At 43.6% G+C, this 22,539-nt stretch overlaps 1 protein-coding gene across 3 annotated transcripts in view; it reads left to right on the top strand.

Annotated features, from left to right (window-relative positions):
• gse1b (Gse1 coiled-coil protein b) overlaps window positions 1-22,539 on the top strand; it is a 140,323-nt gene that overhangs the window by 98,566 nt on the left and 19,218 nt on the right. For all 3 annotated transcript variants that reach the window (XM_058088497.1, XM_058088498.1, XM_058088499.1), the window contains exon 3: window positions 21,740-21,937. In XM_058088497.1, the coding sequence (XP_057944480.1) occupies window positions 21,740-21,937 (198 nt within the window). The remainder of the gene's footprint in view (window positions 1-21,739; window positions 21,938-22,539) is intronic.

Genomic DNA, 22,539 nt, shown 5'->3' with positions numbered 1-22,539 from the left:
CACAATCAGAGGAGAGCATAAACATCAAGCCAGCAGGAGAGTTGTTGTAAATGTATTTGCAATATTTCCAATTAAGTTATTTCCACCCAGTAAACCTAAATTAATATTACAAAAGCTCAGTATGTACAGAAATTTGCATCTATTCTAAGTGTGTGCATTTGGTAAATAAATGTCATTTCCAATGGGTATTGAATCCTTTTGTGTACATCTCAACAGACGTGACATATTTACCAAAGTTGCTAGGTTTGTGTAGTGCGTTTCTTACCATTTGGTGTAAGCCTGTAAAGAGGGTTCACACCCCTGTGGCGAAAACTGTGAAAGCTTAAAGGTCAGACAAGGTTGTTAACTGAGTGGACAAACATGCACACTTTTTTTCTCCCCCTCACGTAGTCACAAGCGAGGATGACATGAGCCTGGAGACAAGAGCTTGTGATAAAACATGCCCCACGCATCACATAGCATGCAGCGAGGTCCCCTATAAATCCTGCAGTACAACCAGTTGAAGGATGATGCATTGATCTGACACGCAGTCGTGCTGCACTCTGCTGTTGATTGATGTGGCCTGGCTCCTGGCTCTGCGAGTGTCTGTTTTGCTCTGTCTGCATCACATCAGGAGAGTTTGGGGAAAAGGGCTGGGGGACATTTAAGAGGAGGCGGTCAGAGGACTGAGGAGGGTATAAGGTGAGAAAATGGTGAAAGCAAAACAGGAAGGTGGCAGTTTTTTGGCCTGTTTGACTGCACACAACTGATGAAGCCAGGAAGAGAAGGAAGGTTTGGGATTGATGTGTGAGGGAGCTAGGAACAGAGTCAGAGAGTACTGGCCAGCTGAATCTTGTCAGGCAGTGACTGTGAGGGGTAGCCTGGCAATGCAGAGGCAGGCATACGGAAGCCAGGTTGGCACTTGGCACCGGAGTGTTCACCTGTCGACAGTGGGGGATTCTGCCAAGAGAAAAGAGAGGGAAAGCGGGGAGGGTGGTAGTGGTTCATGACTGTGATGCAGAGTGTAGTCTTCTGGAAGTGGTCCCCAAAGATGTAGAAGATATTAATGAAGATGTAGAAGATATTAATGTATCAGACAACTGTGCATACTCTATGCATGCATGCACACAGGTGCAGACATGATCACGACTTTCCCAGCAAACACATCCACCAACAGTTGAAATAAACATTCATTCATTCATTCATTTTCTACCACTTATCCTCACGAGTGTCGCGGGCGTGCTGGAGCCTATCCCAGCCGTCTTCGGGTGAGAGGCGGGGTACACCCTGGACTGGTCGCCAGCCAATCACAGAGCACATATAGACAAACAACCATTCACATTCATACCTGTGGATAATTTGGAGTCACCAATTAGCCTAGCACGTTTTTGGAATGTTGGCGGAAACCGGAGTACCCGGAGAAAACCCACGCATGCACGGGGAGAACATGCAAACTCCGCACAGAGATGCCAGAGGGTGCCATTGAACACGGGTCTCCTAGCTGTGTTGCCTGCACGCTAACCACTTGGCCGCAGTGCAGCCCCTAAATAAACATACACATGAAATATGTTTCCCTACACTAATCAATGGAAAAGCACAATAGCATTTAAAGCATCTACTTCTCAGTACAACACACCCTCTAATTGGGCACAACTGCTTTGCTGCTAACTAGCTGCTAATTATTTGAGAGTATTCCTCTCACCCCCTCTCACCTCTCCTGCGCTGTTATTTGCAGCAAACAAAACACTTGCAAGCTTTTACTGAATAGTGCACACTCCTCCTCACGTGCAATGATTTTATACAGATGCATATAATAGAGAGCACACCGACTGTATGAATTTTAGCTTTTACTAATCAGCGTGTTTAGATGTTGTTGGCTGCTCGACACATAACAGATACACAAGGCAAAGCCAGTGCTCTCGTTAGGCTGCTGTCAATGTGAATTTGTAACAACACGGTAGAGGCCTGAGACTACATTGTGCGCTGCAAATAATATGCATTTGTATTTTATATTTGTGCACATAAACATGATGTAGTATTAGTATGAGGTTGTACAATTATATTAATTGACTTTGTTGGCAGTTGTCGTTTTGTAATTACTGGTGTGAAACATTGACGGCAACAATTCAAATGTACATGAATACACTACCAGCAATCTTACCACACTTTTTTCACCACAGGAAACCTTTATTCAGTTACATTCCAGTGTCACTTTATGGGACCTTTATTTAATAAAATATCATACGAGGTTAGTCAACATTCCACATGTTATTTTGACAGTTGTAAGGAATGTGCAGTACTGATAGAGTATGCTGATAACAAGTACACTTCTACTGTTATGAGATTACCCTCAAGGTAATTGATGCGATCAAATTGGTCTGCAGGAGTATAAATATACTGATACATAACATCTGTCATAAAACTACCTCTTTTGCTTTAATTTTTTAATCCAAAATGAACTACATGGCATTAACACAGCCTTGTGTCCCAGCCCATCTATTTGTGTGTGAAACCAGGTGTCCAGAAGTCTGTTATGTAGGTGTAATGTGAAGGGCAATACTTATGCTCTGTTGTTAGCCTCGACTCTGGATCCAAGTCTTTGGGTCACCCTGTTTTCCTCTGATCTGGCTCCTCTCTTTCATCATGAACACCACGGATGGTAAGGCAGAGGGAGACAGAGCTTTGTGGGCTGGCAGCAGCACCGTAGCCTTGAGCTGTTATCTCTGTCCCTCGCTGTGTTGCAGAGAGCATTGAGGGGTTGCAGAGAGTAAGGGACTGTGTCAGTAATTGCTGCACAGCCTTACATTACTTGTTCTTTTTTTCATCTGCTTCCTGTGCAGAACAGGATGGTTAGCAGATGGTCTTGTTACCAGCAAAATTAAAATGAAGGCAGTAAAATTTGCTTGTGTTAATTTTCACATCCCCCCAGGTGAGACCTCGGGCATGCACAGATATGCACGTTTGTGGATTTGAACGCATGCACACACATACACACACATTGACATGCACAGTGCTGCCCTGCTGGTTTGAACACGTACCATCTGCATGCAGGGAAAGTGTGTTGGAGGAGTGAGAAGCGTGTGCTTGGCTTCAGGAATGTGTTTCTAATGTTCATAGCCATAGCTTATGTTGCTTTGGAATGTAAAGAGTGTGAGCAAACACCTAATGTGTCACACCTCAGTTTGTCCAAAGAAAGTGGGTGTTTTAAGGCCAGGCTGACAGAGCTAAAAAAGGATGAATTGGCAGTTAGAGGGAAAGGGAAGATAACAAAAAGGGGTAGACATTATTATATATGTACTTTAAATATGCATAAATAGCCTTACGTGGCCGGTAGTACTTAAAGGTTTGTATGTATTTTGCAACTCTTTTTTGCGATAGCATTTAACAATTTAGTTACTTGTAACTTTTATCATAGTGCTTTCCATCAGCCTCATTTTTAAGATTTAATGGATGGCTGCATTGGGAGAGAAGCAGACGCTCTGCAGCTTACATGCCCCAGTATTCAATGAAACAAATGGAGGGAAGGAAGGTTAAGTGAATGGATTGAGTATTTCTTTTCATGTGCCTTTACCAAGATCTTCTGCACTCCAACGCCATATTCAGGAGTCACCACCTAACAACACTTCACATCAACACGGGTGAGCCGGACTCTGTATTCACCACTGAGTACTCTTTCCTTCGGCTACAGCACAAAAATCTATCCCCAGTGGCGCCTCCTAAGGTGTCGTCTCATCTGATTTAACAGAATCTTAAAATATATGAGCAAAGTAATTCACTGCAGTGAATGAACTCAAATGACATATGTTCTATTCAAACGTACTATACTGTATGTGCGACACACACTTGCACATAAGTGTCTGTATGGTGTTAGTACCAAGCTATACCTCCCACACACTCTTTGGATATAAATAAGATATATCATATGTGAAGATGAGCTTCACAAAAATAAGGCCTACACTGAAAAAGGATTGAGACTTGATTGTGAACAATTATGTACTTATTTGTCCCAGCACTGGTTTCTCTTAACCAACCCGCATCACAGATTGAGAAACTAGACCTTTTTAATTAACTAGCGTGATAGGTTTCAAATTCTTGTCAAGTCCTTGATGTGTGCAGAAGAGGGATGATGAGCCTGATGCAGTCTGCCTCTGTGCTGGACGTGACCACCACATTAATGGAGCACTAATGCAACATTCTGTCTGCTGCATGCTAATAAGCACCACACTCCTTCTCTCTAATATACTCTATTGTTGTGATGCATGACGCCGAGAGGTATAGATCAAGATGGGCGACCCTGTAAGGTGAATGTGATTTAGTCCTTTTGGAGCACTTCTAAAGTGTTGATTTGGGGGGTCAAGCCATTTATTTATTCAAGCCCAAGTGTAGAGCCGGCCTTGATTGGCATTATGCTTTCAGCTGCCGTCAGGTTGAGTTTGCATTATGTGTGACATCTTTGATCTGACATCATTAAATAGTGGTTGCTGGTTGCATTAAAATGTGCCTGACACTAAAAAACCTGCCAGTGAGGTTTTGGTGACTTTGGTGTCTGCACAGTGCGACTGTCAGCCAATTTACCACTGCACAGGCTGCGCTTCGCCTGCGCCAAGAATAGACCAAGTCAGAGCTGGCGGGCTTTCAGTTCACCTTTGTCGTACTGTTTTGTCCCGAAATTTTCACTGCGTCACACTGAAGATGTGGACACTTCCTCTGGTGCGCCGCCACGCCCATCTCAATGCAGTCCAGGCTTCACAAGTGCCTGCAGCACTGACTATTTGCAGTTCAGCGGTGAATCATTCCAAAAATACTGTGACATTCTGCCTTTGGAAGCTAGGACGCGTGGCAGTTTTCCAACACCTTTCACATATGCACTGTCTGGACATTGGTAACCCAAAGTATCACACACTTAAAAGTGATATCAACCCAAGCTTTTACAGTGTATCCTACACATTCTGTGTCATAACAGAAATAGTGACAGAGCCATCTTGTGCAGAATTAGAAATACTCTTGCAGAATGCTACTAAATGTAAATTAGGATTACACAATGGCCGTTGTCATCATCAGTCAAGAATGTAAGCACTAAATTTAGACTGGAAAACAATGGCATTGAAATTGTGCATGTAGGATACCCATGGGCTATTTACACCACACCATGATAAAGCACAATTTGGCTATAAAACATCGCCTGAACATTTTGTCCACCGAAAACCAAAAGCGATCCCACTTTTCACCTTCAGACCCAGCCCATGCAAGTTCAACTCATCTGATAAACATGGACACTTCAAACAGGCTCAGTGTCCTGATAGAAGCGGAGTGAGTGTGATACTGGAATGAATCAGACATCAAATAGAAATGTAAGAATGGCTGCTATTAATGGCTGAATAATGGATTGGGCTGTTGAGAAAGGGGGATGCGATTGGGGACAAAGGGTATAGGGGATAATGGTTTGCTTGCATGTCACAACTTGTAAAAAGTGAGCTGAGAGAGGAGAGGAAGGCCTTGTTCATTAGGTTAAATGCTGTAAATAACATCAGAGGGTGAAGCTAAATGGAAATCAATGCAATTACCCTATTAGCATGGACTTGAACTCACTCATCAGCACATACAGACACACCACCTCCCGGCTGTGTTTCCTGCACATTTCCCCATACATTCCATACAATACGGTACATGCGTTGCTAACCAGAGAAGCAGTGGTACTTTTTGTATAGACTGAACAAGCATCAATCATCAGCTCAATTTGAATACCTAACAGTGTTTTTGCTGTTAAGTTATAATTAGAAACATAATTAGTTTGGCTATCAACATCCCTGTGCCATCTGTTTAAGGTTTATGTGCCATGATATGTTCGGTGGTCAGACAGTTTCCCATGGTTATAGCCTTTATGTGGCTCATGTGGATTACAGTACGTTAAACATTTTAACTTGATTTAATTTCCCCTTTAATAACAATTTTACATTACTTGGGCAAATGACATAGGAAATCACAAGTTACAAATACTGTAATGATACTGTTTTAAGCGACAATACTCCGACTGCTCTTCATTAAGAATGCATGTGTGTATGCATTCTACAAACATATTTAGAGGTGCTTATTAAGGGGAGGCATATTTTTAAAAAGGCAACGAGAACAGCTGAGAGAAAGTAATACATTGAAAGGAAGCAGACAGTCACATCTGCTGTGTTGACTGATGTGCATCGACTTGTCCATCTGGTGCTACCCGTCTCTCATCATTTTTCCTCGCTCTTTACCTGTATATCCTCATTCCGTTATGCTTCATCCTTCATTTCCTGCATTTGAACCCAGACTGAGTAAAGAATATACTTGACAATTGACATGCAAGTGCTTGCGTCGTCATACTAGTACTACTGTATGTTGACATATACAAGACCCCTGCAGGATGAATTTACGGGTAATTGGCTCCCATGTAACTCATTCGAACCTTGGTTGTATGCATGGGTGAGGTGCCGCAAGGTTTTAAAGGCTGCCGCTGAGCGCTAAAAACATTCACACTGACAGCTAACAATTAGATGCCGCCAACATAGCTAATAGATGAGTGCACGTTGTTAATTTTGTCACAGCAGAGAGGTGGGAATTAGGAATACATTTGAATAATTGGAGAATGATACAACAACATGCCCTAATGGGGAGTGTTCTGACTGTATAACATCCATAGACTCAGACACACACATGCAATCACCAATACTGAGAGGTGGAGGGTGTGTAGTGCTCTCGTGCCTGTTTTTCCAGATCAATGATGTGCGGCTGGGTGATCGATGTGGGGGCTTAACGGAGTGGAGAGAGCTAATGGGCAGGTCAGTGGCTCAGACACATCCTGGCTCCCCCCCTGCCTATTACCACCATGTCTGTGAATAGGGCCCACCACACACACACACACAGGTAGACAGGAGGGAACAGAGCCAAACAATCCATAGATCTCTTTCCTACTCCATTCGTTTTCATTTAAGATCTCCATTTCCCTGCTCTGCTTTATGTCACATTACACCATGTGCTCATACATCTGCATGTATTTACATAGGTGGGAGGGAGCAGATAAGAAGCATATTTCCAGTGATGTCAAGTAGATTTGAAACAGATTATCGCACTCATGCATACTCAAGTCTAACAGCCCCTTCTGTGTTTTTGCAAGATGAGGTTCAACAATAGAGGGCTTTGCTTTCCACCTTCTTCTCCTTGTTTAACCTGTCACTCTAGCTCCTCCTGTGCTGTTGGTTCAACTTCTCATCAGAATGTTAATTAGCTATATTAGCCTCTATTTAATATCTGCCAAGGAAGGGAGCACACGGTGGCCCAGCCGGTCATCCGTAACTGTGCAAATACATTTTTACATACATAGGCTGCATCCGAAGTGCTACCATTTACAAAGATAATACTTCTCAGTTTTGAGTGCTCAAACCCAGTTTATGTGGTATATAATGTATCTTAATTCTTAATTTTCCCCTATAGGCTGTCTCAAAAGATAACAGAATTATTTGGTTAATGCAGACTCAGTGGCGGTTCTATAGCTATGGGCCACATGGGCAATTGCCCAGGGCGGCATTCTCCAGGGCATGCCGCGGAGGGGGAAAGAAAATAAATTTATTTGCTAATGCTCAACACTCACCAACGTCCACCACCTGATGTGGATGAAACCAAGCAAGTTTTGTAAGGGGGTGGGTGCCGCTGGACCTCAGCCTTCAGGTTATATGATAATATATTAATTATATTGCAGACCAAGAGCCTAAAACATACTATTTCACTTTGAAAATGTGAAAGAGAAAGGAAGGAATTGTTAGTCAATATGAGTTGGTTTATCTGATTGGCTGCTAGTTGGGTGATGGTAGGAGAAGATGATAATAGGTCTGTTAATTTGTGTCAACAAAACATGAAAGATGGTGTCGAACCCTTGTCCATGGGTTAAAAAAAATGTGATTTGTAGGATAGCATGGAGAGAACCCTGAAAGAGTCACCATTGAGTGACAGTGGTTGGGACGCCTTTTTGAGTCTCCCTACGGTGAAGGCGAGAAGAGCTGCCACATTTAGTCCACATAATGGAGGCGATGCATGAGACTTGGGGGTTGTTGGTGGTGTGGGGAGATTTGTCTTAGTGAGTTTGAAAAGTGTGAAAGAGGCATTCTGAGAAAGGGTGGTGGGAGGGTGGGCTTCCATAATATTCACTAATTTTCACTTAATTTTCCTCTAGTGAGGACAAATAGGTCCAAATGTAATTAGAGCCATTTTTGCAACCTGCACCGGCTTCCACACAGCCATGCCGTCTCTGTCTCCAGTGGCTGATAGATTGTAATGAATGTAACAGCAGTCAGATCCTTCACAAGCCTCTCAAAAGCTTAAGCCCCTTTATTAAATTAAGCAAACGCTGCCTTAGGCCAGGTCTGCTGCTGAGAGAGAGGGGTTGCGTGGGGTAAAGGCTGCAGAGATGAAGAGGAATGTTTAGCAGTGGCAATGTCGAGGTGGGGGATAAAAGAAGATAGAGGAGAAAAGGATGAGCTATATAATACAGAAAAATACCTCCTTACAGCCGGTGTTTGCGTGAAGAGTATATAAAAAGTGTACCAGACATTTTGATGAGCTTGTTGGGTATTGTGGAGACAGGGTGCTGATTATTTCTAAGCCTGGTGATGTCATAATGCTAATTAGATAAGTGAATTGACGCCCATCACAAACTTTGGGTCATACTGATAATTTTTTTCTCCTTTACAGTATGTCTTTATCAATGCCAAGCTACAACCTTTTGAAATGATATCAAAATCGAATATGTTCTTGAAAAAACTAAAAGGTTAATAATGAAACAAGCTCATGGTAGCCCAACCCCCGTCCCCATAACGCCGGGCACCCCCTAGGGGGAAGCATCCCCCAGTTTGAAAACATTGGACAAATGTGCAATTGTAGAGGGAACGTATATAGCATGCATGAGCATATGCTATCAAAAACTGCGCAGCAATAACATTTCAATGATACACTTAATGAAGTCATGCATAATAATGTTATCCTTTAATACCGAAACATATTTGTGGAAAATTTGCAATGCCGGTGTGAAAAGACTTCTCACTGCCATCAAAGACAAATCACCAGAAATTACTCAACAATAAAAGCTATAAAAAAACGACTAATTAAATAAAAGAAATTATAACAGAAGGTTATATGACTATAAGTGAACAGAAGGGGTCTCCATCAGTGAAGAGAAAGCTGTCCAAAGGGGTATGAGCACAGACGGCGTGAGACACAAGAGGCGGAGGTCTGTGCTGTGTCATTATACCTGCTCACTCTCACTAGCAGGTCAAACAGAGGTGAGGGATACACAAGCACTTGGATGAAAGGCAAGGCACAACAGGCGACATCACTCACTGCATCCTAATGCACATTCAAGGGTAAGGTCACGGCGTCTAAAGTGCAAATATGAGCTGTTAAGAGTGTCTGTGCTGTGCTCCGTGGTGCAGGTGCAGGTTTAGGTAAAAAATCCAGCCAGTGCATTATTACACTTCCTCTCTAGTATGCAAGCATCACCTATCTAATCCTGAATTCTCATCCTCGGCTTTAGGAGAACAGTGCGGCCCTTATTGCTTACAAGAGTGGCTTTGATTTTACAATCTGTGCAGCCGCTGCTATCTAATCCACAGTAAGACCATTGATAAACCAGGCCGGGTTGGTAGAGGTTGTCATCATCACTGTGCTCTTGGTTGGTGGCTGTCCCCTTGTGGACATTTGCAGGAATTACCTCCTTCTATCTTATATGGGCTGTGCATCCCCAAGCAAAACAAAGGAACATTTTCTTTACACATGTTGCTTGTTTCAATAAAAAATAGAACACTATTATATTATTCTGTTTTCATATTAGCGGGCTGACTGTATTCTTGATGCATGATTAGGGAGAAGAAAAGGGGGAAATGGATTTTGTGGATTAATTCAATATTAACTACTACATTTATTTAACTATAATGGTTCATTTTGGTTTGTATGATGTACAATATGTTTACTATTGTGGTTGCAGTCTGGAGTGGTGTAGAACTACACATCATCATATATCAGATCATATATCATTTGAATAGTTTTATCGTACGGACAAAATATTAGGCACAGTTTTCAACATGAATACAAAATATGAATAAAGAGGTCTGCATTGTGAAAATGCACACTTTGATAGAGCTCATATTTTGGATTTCATAGATACAACAGTATATTGAGATACTTGTTGATTCATGGTTTTTGTTTTCCTTTTTTTTTGCTGAGGCATACCTTCAAAGTTGTCATATACTATATATACAAAATATATGTATATCGTATACTACATAGGTGTTCAAATAATACAATATAAATGTATACTACACCTAAGAAAATAATTTTTAAGGTGTCAGCAGCATATTCACACAATAAAAAGCTACACATTTTCACATGTAAATGTAGTAATAAATATAAAATAGTATGGTGAAGCCTCACATGTCTGTGTGGATTGTGATTGTTTTTGCAGTGCTTGAGTGGCTTCTTTCCTTCCACAGTTCAATCACACTCATATTAGGTAAACTGGAGACTCAAAACCGTGAATATGTGTTTGAATGGTTGATTGTCTGTGTAGTATATGCCCTGTAATTGTCTGGTGACCAAGGCCAGCTGGGGTAGGCTCCAGCTCACTCTTGAACCTAATAACGGTACTCTCATTAGATTGTGCAAATGTATGAAGTGGCCAGTCTGAGCATATTGTATGACTAAAACATTGTGTTATTAAGTTGAAGGTACCCCATAATAGTTAGCAAGCAACAGTAAGTGACCACTTTGTTTTTATGTCATTGGTAGGGTGGGGGGAGGGTGCAAAGAAGAGTCTGTCTTTCAGGCTTGGGGGCGTGGATGAAGGGGGTGGGGGAGCAGGTGCTTATGCCCCTACCCTCCACTCCCCTCCTCCGGCGTGTCTGTCTGTCCTGCCCCCGTCGAAGAGGAAGCCCCACCTCCCTGCTCTCTTGCTCTCTGCAGCCGGCAAACCTTCCTCTCTCGTCTGTACTGCCGGAGCTTCCTGCGTGACAACAAAAGTCTCGACGGGGAGAGATGGATCCGTGCTTAAACCGCCTATGACGCCAGGACGTTACTCGTTATTCAGTCAAGCCTGGAATTAGCCCATTCTTGATGTTTGCGGTGAGTGTGGCGTTTAGAACATTTAGGACTGAAGAAGCGAGCATATGGCGAGGTTTGTGCAGGAAGTCGTAACTATATCGACGAAAATAGTCTGTCTTGCCGGTGTTGTACGTGTGCGCTGAGTTAGTAGCGATAAGTGTTTAGCACTTATTCAATGTATGTCTTGTTAGAATTTGCCATACAATTATCTGTTAAAAGCAGATTAGCCTGAAGGTTTGACCCCCCCTCTAATCGCCTCCCCACTCAAATTAACTTCTAGTTGATGTGATTATCATGCAAAACACAGCACAAAGCCTTTGTTTAAACTCTCTTTACTCTGTTATTCAAATCAAATAAAGTGTGTTGTAGCTAGTGGGGCTCGTTGAAGCTAATTTTCTCCTGTGTACACTCGTCGAGAAACACATGTTCTTGACCATTTGGTGCCCCCCAGGATGTGACCCTCAGTGTCTATGTGTGTGTGTGCGTGTGCGTGTGCGCGGCAGGTGGACAGTGTTGAACCCTTCCCAAGCGCGCGCCTTCACAGCACTCGAAGCGCGGGCACGTACAACAGCTGCTTTTGTAGCTGCGCATGCGCAGACCCCACTCGTCGCACACCTGTGATTGCTACTGAAGCAACAGGCACCGACACTAAGAAAGACCTATGATTGGTTGGTTTGGTTATTGGTGAGGCATGCTATAGCCCACCTTCGAACACCTTCTCCTCTGATTTAAAGGCACAGGAACATACTGCATCTTTTTCTTAATTTGCTAGAGAGGAAGGAAACTGAAAAGCTAAATAGTCAACAAGTGACATGGTTGCTCAGGGTGTTGACTCACCACCACTAGCATTTTGGCAGAGAATTGCAGGGAAAGCGCTCAGCTGCAGCGGAGGGGACTACACAGAACCCTGAATGCTGGGGCTGTTGGACAAGGGTACGTTTCCCCATCCCTCTTCACATTGAACATTCATGCTTTCATCTGTTTGTGGATTATTTCCAATCTTATTTCAAGTTAGTTGGGGAAGATGGTGGCTGTATATTTATCCACAGGTACAGTATATTATTTGTTAGAGGAGTCATTAAATGACACATCTTTGTGGCGGACATGAGTGTAGAGTAGGCGCAGGTGAGTAAGCATGCCGTGGGTTTTGGCTTCTGGATTATTTTTAGTATTCCTAATCATTTCTATGATGAAATTATTATTGGTTGCCATTAAAAAGTTGCAAAGGGTAATCACATTAGTCATTCTCTAACTAAGCGTTGTGTGTGTGCATGTACATGCAATTGTGCCATACACTGGCCTACCTTTTTCAGCAGTGCCAAATGAGTGAAGTGTACTGAATGTGCTTGACTTTCGGTGCAAAGTGAGCCCAAACGTGATGCGATAGGCCTAGTACTAGTACGCCCTTAGTAATTGTTTGTGTTTGTGTGCTGTATTTGACATACATACAGTATGTGTGTGCTGTCATTGTTGGAAAATTGTCTGATTTTATTACTCCAGGAGGCCTTGTTTTTATGTGTTTATTTGCTTCTTGGATTACACCAAAACTACTTGGTTGACATAAAGGTGTTGCGCTTCAGTGCCATTCAAGTTATACTTTAAGCAATTACTCACAAGCTCTCTGCCTCACATTAAGATATAACGGCATGGATAGACTTGACAATGAGAGAAAGAAATTCTCATCTTTTTCTCAGAAGAAACCTGTTGGATTTCTGTTCCCTTGTAAGAGACGAACATACAATATGTCTAATAGTTGAGCATCTGATGAGCGTGTAAGATGATGTATGCAAAGCTGGTTCAGTCCAAGCGTTTCCCCTCCACCACATTTTTTTAAAAGTCCTTCAACCTTTTACTCAGTGAACTTAACAGGTTGGCATGTTGTCAGGGGCCTTTTGTAATGTGTGTGGTGTTGGGCCCGCCTGCAGTGTGGTGAGTGTCTGGGAGGGGGGGGGCTTGACGGCAGCTGTGTTCAGGAAAGTGTTGGTGACAGTTTGTCTGTGGCATCAGCACCTGGCGCTGTTTGGAGAGTGATTAGCACCGTCCCAAGCAGCTCCCTTTACTGTTTACACAAGGAGCGAAGAGTTAAAGGTGACTCTCTTTGCATTTCCTTATCAACAAATTCATTGATGCCTTTGAATACTACTGACTGTAGCGAGAGAGAAGGTATTTTGCATGGCTTTGCATAGTTCCTCAGTAGAGAGGATGGGGATATCTTTCACTTGGCAAACCTTGGTTTTGACTAGCTTTACTAAACAATGTCCTGAGATGGTATGAAAATGGCGGTGCACGCAAACCGCTCTCTTTGTGTGTCAGGGAAGGGTGGCTATGTGGTCTGCCTGTGTGATGGAAGAGAAACCACTGTTGGATGTCTGGGAAATTAAGGTTTAGCTTGGCCAATACACACACGCACACTTTCCCCCCTCTTCTGTCACCACATCTGCCAATCTATCAAGAGCTCAGTCTGGGTTTTCTGACATTTTGGGTCCTGTTTGATGACTTCACCCATTGGAGACAAGGGATGTTTAAGAAAACAGTAGTAAAGGGACGCTGGACCGTTTAAGACAGCTGAACAAAGAAGTCATAAAGCACTTGCCTGGAAAAATGAGCGAGATTGTGTAGTGACAGACAGACAGGACGGCCGGGTAGGGACAACCCAATCAAATAGCACACCAGGAAGTTGTCAAGTACAGCACGGCAAACCAGACACATCCTGCGGTTATTTCTTGTTATTCAGTGCGCGTTGTTTTTGATTCTATAGTTCCAAGCTATTCACCAATTCCTATGTGCTCACAAACGTGCATGGTGGTATGTCCATGTGTCACCCGGGTATGAGGAGTGCGTGGTTGAAACACTTGTTTCTTGTGTTGAATTATGAAAATGTTTTTGGAAATGAATTTGATATGTGTCCACATCATTAAATACACGTGCACAGATACACAAGGGATAAATTAAAAGAGCTGTATCAAAATATTTATAGAAAAAACTTTTGACAGACTGTCATTAGTTAAATAACATTTTGTTATGAGGACACAATATGTCGCAAAGGGAAGAACTAATAGGCTGCATTTCCTCACAGTTTAAACAGTTTAAACCGTCCAAACCAGTTTGACTCACTGTCACCATATCACGTTAGAGAGCAGAGTCAGTTGTGTGGAACAATGGTTGTCGTTGGCTTGAGTAATTCTTGCTCCACTCACCACTCCAAACCTTGCTGTAGATATCTGTGGATCGTGTGTGTTCGTTTGTGTTCGCCACCATTTGCTGCTGCCGTTGTCGTACCACTGAGGCTGATAAGCAGAGGCTAAATAAACACAACACAGGCAATATGAGCATGCTAGATAAGGGACTTATACACACACTCAGCAGTGACCATACTTGACTAGTGTCTCACCTCTTTCATTCAGCATTATTAATATGAGTATACTCAATACATAATGCATGCTCCACGTGTGTGTGATTGTGTCTATCAGTTTTATGATTGCCCTTCCTCCAGTGACATGGGCTAACCAAGCATTGTACTACAGGGAACTCTTTAACAACAGTCTTTTCCGACTTCTACTTCACCATCTTGTCTCCTTTCCTTCTATCTGTGTCTGCCTGCCACACACACATACACACATACACGTCACTACCATTCATTTGTGACATCAGCTGACTGTCATACTGCGTATTTTGCTCAGCTCATGGACAGAGCTCACCGTCTTCAACCTGATCTTTCTTGATTACTTTGCGTTATGTGGCTGCTGTTTGTAGAGATGCTCTTTTATATCTAAGATCAATTCATTTTTGCACATTAATGTCATATTGCTGAATAGAAATTGGAAACTGAATGGCTTCTGAATGTAACTAAGTAAGGAAACCTTCATGAATAAATCCCCATTTCGCTTTTATTGGCTTCATTTTGCCTGTACTCCGGTAAAAAGCATTGTAACCATAGAAAATAATGCTGGCCATATTTCCTCAAATAGTGGGCCCTGGCCATGAATTGTTGGGGACCACATGTGTATTAGAGGTAAGACATACAATACAGGATTACTGATTATTTGTTCAAGTAGATGATAAACCTGGAGATTAAGGCACATCGTTTATTAGAGTGGATGGCGCTGTTTGAGATAACAATATTTACATTTTGATTATTGTCTTTTTCAATTAAATGGGATTTAAAAAAAAAAAAAAAGAGGTTGCATGGTGCCCTAATGATTATTATGCTGCTTGCATGGGCAGGACATCGAGGAATCTCCTTTTGGGCATCTCTGTTTGCAGTTTTCATCTTCTCCCTTTGCGTGGGTGAGTAGTAGTTAGTAGTTAGTGACCAGAAGGGAGCTTTGATGACAAGCCAACATACAGTAATATCAGGTCCTTAGTGACACTGGTTGTCTGTGTCTACATATGCCTTGTGGACTGGGATAGGCTGTAGCTTCATCTAACCCTCAACTGAATAAGTGTTGTAGACTTTAATCTCCAGAGGTGTGGAGGGAGAAAATGGAAAACAGAATGTTTAATCTATATAGTACCAACCATCACATGCAGCCTGTGTGTGTTCTTCGGAATCTTGTCAACAGTGCACAGTTACAAGCCATGATAAGGTCAATGGCAGCGCCTCTGTTCTACATGTTTACTTCCATTTGGGCGTCTGAATTCACAAACGCAGCATCTGTCATGTCTTGCCGCTCTGCCACCTTCCCCCGTGTCACAGCAGCAGGTGCTTAAACGACAAGGTCAGCAGGACCTGGTGGTGACGTAGATGACGACGATGATGATGATGTTGATCGCAAGGACGGGTGAGTCAAGAGTGGGCTCTCCTCTCAGTTGAACAGCTGGGCTGGTGCTGAAGCTGGCCCTGTCATTACAGGAGCAGTGGGGGCAGCATCCCCCTCAGCAAGAGGCTGCTGAGAGTGTGCAGCCATACAGACAACAGCTTGACTCTCGGGGCATAGACCATGAGCGCCAGAGAAGACAGAAGGCACTAATGTGTGCATGCTTTTTGCGTGTCTGAGTGTGTGTTTGCATATGTGTGCTTGCACCCTAAGCAGCATTGTGAAGCGTAACCAGACTGTGCTGTCACGCGCCCACGCTGGTGCCTCTAAGAACACAGCCACACTCCCCAAATGACATACACACACACACAACACACACAACACACACACACACACAGCAACCTCCACCACAGTCAGCATGTAATTAACAGACAGAGGAAATGGTGCTGTCGGCGTGGGTGAGTCGGATGCGGGGAGGGGATAGAAAATCATCTGAGCTCGTGCCTACCCTCAAGACACACTGCCTCTCTGTGTCTCCGAATAAAAGGAGGGGAAGGTGACTAGAGGGAAAAGATGCAGTCTGGTCTTTTGAAATTTGTGTTTTTGTTGCAAGCTGCTGGCAGGCAGGTTGAGGTGGTGGTGGTGTGCAGGGAAACTAGAGGAGAGCAGAAGTAGGAGGTGAGAGATGAATAATGAGGTGCACACATAAATCCTTTTTTTATTTCTTTGCACTTGTGTGTGTGCATTTGTGTGTGCGTGTTTGTACTCAAGACAGTGAGAGCAAGTGAGGTCAGAGAGAGATGTACTGTGCTGTAGCTGCATAATGGAGGCCTGCTGTATAATGACAGCTCTCACACAGGCATTACTCCCTGGCTCTCTTCCTGATTCCTCACTCCTCACTCCCTTGTTTCTCACCCTCACTTCTTTGGCTTCTCCCTTTCTGATTCTCTAGCTCGGCAGCCATAGAGCTGCCTTTGTAAGATATGCTTGATATGATGGCTTGGCCTTTGCTACGAGGTCCAAGAGGTGTCATACATGCACTCGGGCATGCGCTTGCAGGTGTCTGTTCATGTGCAAACACACAAACAGACACATCCGTTCTTTCGTGCCTGAGGGTAGATTGTCTTGACATCTCATCTTTGAAGTCAAACAAACCTAGAACCACTAGAGCAGGTTTTTCCTGCTGTGCTTCAGAAAAGTGTGTGTGTGGGGGTGGGTGATGACATACATTGGTGTATACTTATGTCAAACCTTCACCATCAGTGCCTCACCTACCTTAACCTTTTTGAAGAATGCCTGTTGACCTAAATTGACAATGTGACCCCGGTGCTTTTTTGTACCCTAGCATTTGTGTGTTTATGTAAAGTTAGGTCCAGAAGTATGACAATTATACACCTTTTTATTATTTTGTGAGTTCATTGCAGCATCACTACTACTGTATTTCTACATCTGTCTGTCTATAGTAAGATATGTTCTTACATGGCCTCCTCCCACGCTTACACCCCCTTGTCAGCGCATCTTTAGCTAGCTAACAAGGCTGTCAGCCATAGCGGATGACACGTTCTCATCACGCTAACACTAAAATCCCTCCTGTGCAAGTGGCTGAGCTACTTAACCCTGACTAATTTCACCATGACAGGAAGTTGAACCTGCCCTCAAACTGAATTTCCCCCAGAGTCTTCGCTCACTGTGGTTTGGACACCGTCTATTTTCGGAGTAATCAGATTCTATGATCTGAGCTATTTTTCTACTTGTCTGCTTACTGGTCACACAATAATGAAAGTCAAATGCAGCTATACAACCGTTGTTCCTGTTAGCATTCAACCCATATACGTTAGGCTTATCCACTTTTCCTGCATAGAACATTTAATTAAATTTTAATAAAGTCAAACCCTTCAAACAGGTTTATGGGACAACCAGTACAGTACACATTGTGTATTTGCTCCATTAGCACAGTGGAAAATGTCAACAAACATTGTTAACTGTACGAGAATTTGGAACTCGATTTTAAAAAGTGTATAATCACCTCCCTTGCCAAATATTTCACGTCAATGAATTGCAGCCACACTTGTTTAGCCAGTGGCTCCTAAAACTTAAGTGTGGCAAGCCAAGCTAGTTAAAAATGCATCTGCTTCCCTTTTGGAGTGAACGATATTTCCACAGTTGTGGGCCAATTCTCTTCCAGCTTTGCTCCGTTGAACCTGGCGTATAAGTAGTGTTGGTAGCTAGATCAGTTGGATGGGACGCCACTGCTAGTTTTAACGAGCTGATAGGCAAATCCCTTCCTGGTTAAAGATTAACCACTTGCCAAAGCTGCCACTGTATTATCTACCCACTGGCCGGGGCACACAGGAGCCAAGAGGATTTATTTGATGTAGCTCTGTAGCTGTGTGTGTGTGCATGTGTTTTTGTGAGACAGTCACAGAGAGAACAAGTAATCTACATTCCAACTAGTAAAATGGTGGACCTGTGTGTTTATTTGACTACGGGAGTTAGTGATCGGCTTTACTCCCAGTGTGGTGTTAAAACTGCATGTTTACTGTATGCCATTTAGCAGTTAATCTGCTCAAGCCGCGCGCCTGTGTGTGTGTGTTTGTGTGCGTGTATGTGTGTGTGTTTATGGGCGGGATAATGTTTGTATGTGTGTGGGTTGTTGTAATCTACATTCCATTCTTTAGGCCTTTTGTTTTGTTTTCCCTCAGGGCGTAACGGAATGAAAGGGTTAAGAGCTCGAGGAAGCACAGTCTGTAATATATTCTTTTAAAATTCAGGTTGTTAGTGCAACTGTTGAACTTGTGCATGATTTCCAAAATTCAAAACATGTATTCACATCCCTTAAGACTTTGATGCACTTTTAAGATTCTCGGTTAAATCACTTACCTCAAGTCTCACTGCAACTGGATTTAAAGTGTCGGGAAGAGCACCTTATGTGTGCATTAACCAATTAACTGGGAGATGACACCATCTGCTGGATATTTGAAGTACCTACAGTCACCTAGCCTTGGAGGATTAACCAAGTGTGTTGTATGTGAGGGATGCAGGAGGCAGGCTGAGTTGTGTGGACTGTTCTCACCGATTAAAGCCTGGGCTTGCTTGCCTTCTGAATGTTTGCTTCACTTCTTATTGCGCATGTTGTGAGCCTCAGTGACATATAAGGTTACACTATATAATTATATAGATGGAAACATGTCAACTGTGGGACAGGAACGATTAATTCCACACAGTTGTATAGAATGTGAACTAGGTGTTCTAATTTAAATTCTATATGTTATAATTGATTCCTTAAATTATGTTTCTTTATGCTTTTGTCATAAAGAAGTCACATTTAAAGCTATTTTCCTTATTATGAAGAAGTAACATTACATAACTGATTAATTTGGGTCCTGGTGGTTGCCTGATGATAAGAGCAGGCTGGGCTGTGTGATGATGGGGAGATAGAGCCAGAGCATGTTGTGAAGAACAGAATTGTGCTTTGTCTAGGGGTGACCTTTGGCTCTGTTCTCGCCACCGTATAGCTCCGTCCCAAGGTAATACCTCTCTGCTGTCATCTCTGTAGCTTGCCTGCTCTCTCCTTCTGCTGAGAAAAGAGGTGTACAGTAACAGGAGGAAGTACAGCATACACAAAAAGGACACATTCACACCTCTGCAGGGAGCGACACTTGTGCTCCTTCCTGTATTGTCCACCACTATCACCCTGTTTACAATTGGTCTAGCATACATGCATCATCTTGTTTTTGGTGCAGAGAGAAGTCACTATGGAGTCAGTGTTTCCATTCTTCTGAATGCCAAAATAGTCATGACACGCCAGTCATGCCCATGAAGCTAACTGATCTTAGCTCATTGTGGGCAATGCTCCTATAATCTACAATGCTTGAGGGCTCGACACAGGCCTCAACTTGTCTTTCTTTCTCAAGAAGGGAATTTACCAACCCTTGGTGCTCTCAATTGCATCAATACATGCACATGCATACAGCCTGTGCTCACCCGCCAGAGGGGTCAGACGTGGCGAAGGGCTGAGCATCTTCCTCTGCTTTCGCTCACTTACACCTTCCCCCAATCCGCCTTGGTAGGGCATGCATGCCTGTGTGTGTTATCTACAAATGGCCAAGGAATTATAGGTTGAGAGGGGTGGTGGAGGAGGAGGGAGAGTAAGAATAAGGGAGGGAGGTTTATGTGTGGGTGGGGTGGTGGCGGGAAGGGGGGGGGGGGGTTGAGGTCATGTGACATCACAGCAGCTGCTAGGCTAAGAATTTCTGTTTTCTCACTCAGAGGGAGAGAGCGAGAGCACGGAGGGGAGAGATAGGCAGCGCGTGTGGTGTGTTGCTTTGTTAGATAAGCTCCAAACGGTCTTTGTGAGAGGCAGCGCCACAGACAGGAAAAGGCAGGCGGGGAGGCAAAGCTGGCGGACGAGGCTGGGCAAAAGCAGATAGATAGACACGAGGGAGGAAGAGGCTGAGCAGGAAGATGGTGTACGTCCTGTCAGTGGCCGCCGGTGTGCACTGGTGTGGGCTGAACATGCAGCAGACATGGGGGATCCAGGCGCTTCCACTCCTTTATGCAGTAAGGAGCTACAGCCATGCTATCTGTTTGTCTCTTGGGAGGGAAGAATGGTGGTAGGGGGTTGGTGGTGGGGGGGGGGGGGGGGGGGCATGAACTGAGGCCAGACCTCCGGATGTGTGGCTCTGTGTGTTTTTGTCAAGCTTTACGCTTGTCTTGTTCCACTGTGTAGATTCATGTGTGCGTTGGACCTATAGCCTTCTTTCATTACATTTACACTCCTTGCTGACTTTTGCAGTCTTTTCGCACCACAAAGAGGGTTATCTAAGTTGCATTACTGGACAGGGCAGTGTTTGTGCATGTGCGTGCGTGTGTTTGCCATTCTCCCAATGGTGCAGTGTGTATTGTTCAGTCAGTAGTCATTGTTGACTCCATTATTAATTGTGCGCCGGGTTCACATGGAGTGCACCGGGTAACTGGGGGGTTAAAAGCAGGACTATATGGGAATGTTATTCTCTGTGTCATGTCTGACTTGCTGCTGTGTGTGTCAAACAAACACGCAGGGTTGTGTGTAACTCTGTTCCACAGTCTTTTTATAACACCCCCCCAGCCTCCAGGGTAAACTCACATGTAAACCTCATTTATACAATTGTGGTATTGATATATTGTTTTAGAAAAAAAGTAAATGAGCCATTTTTATGCACTGTACACTATAAGGCTGTCCTCTTGGCTGCCCTTCAAGTGTTTGTGTGTGTCTGCTGTGCTGGAGCATGTAAGGCAACCACACGCCCTTCTGGCATTTAGGGATTCCACTGACTGAGGGGCTGTCAACATAGTGTCACCTTTCAACACATACACGCGCACACACACGGGAAGGAAAGGAAAGGAAACCACCTTCCGCCCTTTCTTCCCCTCCAACTGTCTTACGCTAACAATCAGCCTTTTCCATGAGTGTTGATAACACGCACAGTTTACACACAAGGTACAATCACCCAGATTGTGTCGGAGCATGTGCCGTTCCTGTGTAGTGCATAGTCTCACCTTTAACCTCAAGCAGACACACAGCCAGACTTTTAGTTCTTGGCTAAGGAAGGATGACCTGCCCTCGTAACCTTCCACCTCTGACCCAAAACTATACAATGAAAGCCCCTTGCCCCCTCACACCACCAATCCCCATTTGCTCCAGCTGTCACAGAAACTCAGCAGCACACTGTCAATGTGCATGGGAGCTGCTTTGCATGTGTCCTTTTTTGCATCCATTTTGTCTCTTCATTTGCATCGTCCTCATTCAAGTATTCTCTTTACTAATGTCTGGAGACATTTTTGACAGCTCGCTCATTTAAACGAGTATTGAAATGCTCCTCCTGTCTCTTCTGTCCACCTTTTAGGCATGAGCCATGAGCCAAAGTCACCATCCTTAGGAATGATCTCCACGGCAACCCGTACAACGGCGACTGTCAGCCCCCTCACCCCGTCGCCTCTTAACGGCTCCATCGTAGCCAATGGAAGCCCGGCCTCACAGTCAGCTCACTCTGGATTCGCCGCAGCCCTCAGAAAACTGGCAAAACAGGCAGAAGAACCACGAGGTAACATTGTGATGGTAGCGTAAAATCAGTCTCCAAAGCCTCCCTCTGTTGTGTTTATGCCACCGATTTATTTCTACGTATTTGTGCATGTCTTGTCATGGTTGCTAATAGTGGCGGATTCAAGTGGAATTATGTCGTTTTACTGGGACACTTAATGTGGTCTTTATGTATGTCAAGTACATGGTTTTGCATGAACCCCATCATACATAATACAATATACAAAAAATATTAATGAAGTTTATCGAGGTGTATGTAATGTATATTTGTGTTCTCATATGTACTGTAAATCTTGACTCAGCCAGCTTTGGTGTCCACTCTCACTCTTAAATCACATCTCCCCTCTGCAGGGCACATAGCACCCCTGCATGTAATTTATTACATGCAGCTAGAGAGAAGACTCGGCTCTCATCACCTCTGTCTCGATCCTTCTCTTCTTCATCTCACTTTGTATCCTCAACCCTGCATGCATGTTTGATTACTTTCCACTCCAAAATCCAAATCCCCCCTCCCAGAAGCTGTTCCTGTCGCCTCTTTTCTTTTTAACTCTTTTTGGTTGCTTGGGTTTTAATATTTTTTCCATAATGTTGCAAGAGGAGAATATG

This window comes from Doryrhamphus excisus, chromosome 12, assembly GCF_030265055.1.
Source record: "Doryrhamphus excisus isolate RoL2022-K1 chromosome 12, RoL_Dexc_1.0, whole genome shotgun sequence".
NCBI lineage: Eukaryota > Metazoa > Chordata > Actinopteri > Syngnathiformes > Syngnathidae > Doryrhamphus > Doryrhamphus excisus.
Note: the sequence above shows the minus strand (reverse complement) of the source record. Positions and strands in the feature narration are given on the sequence as shown.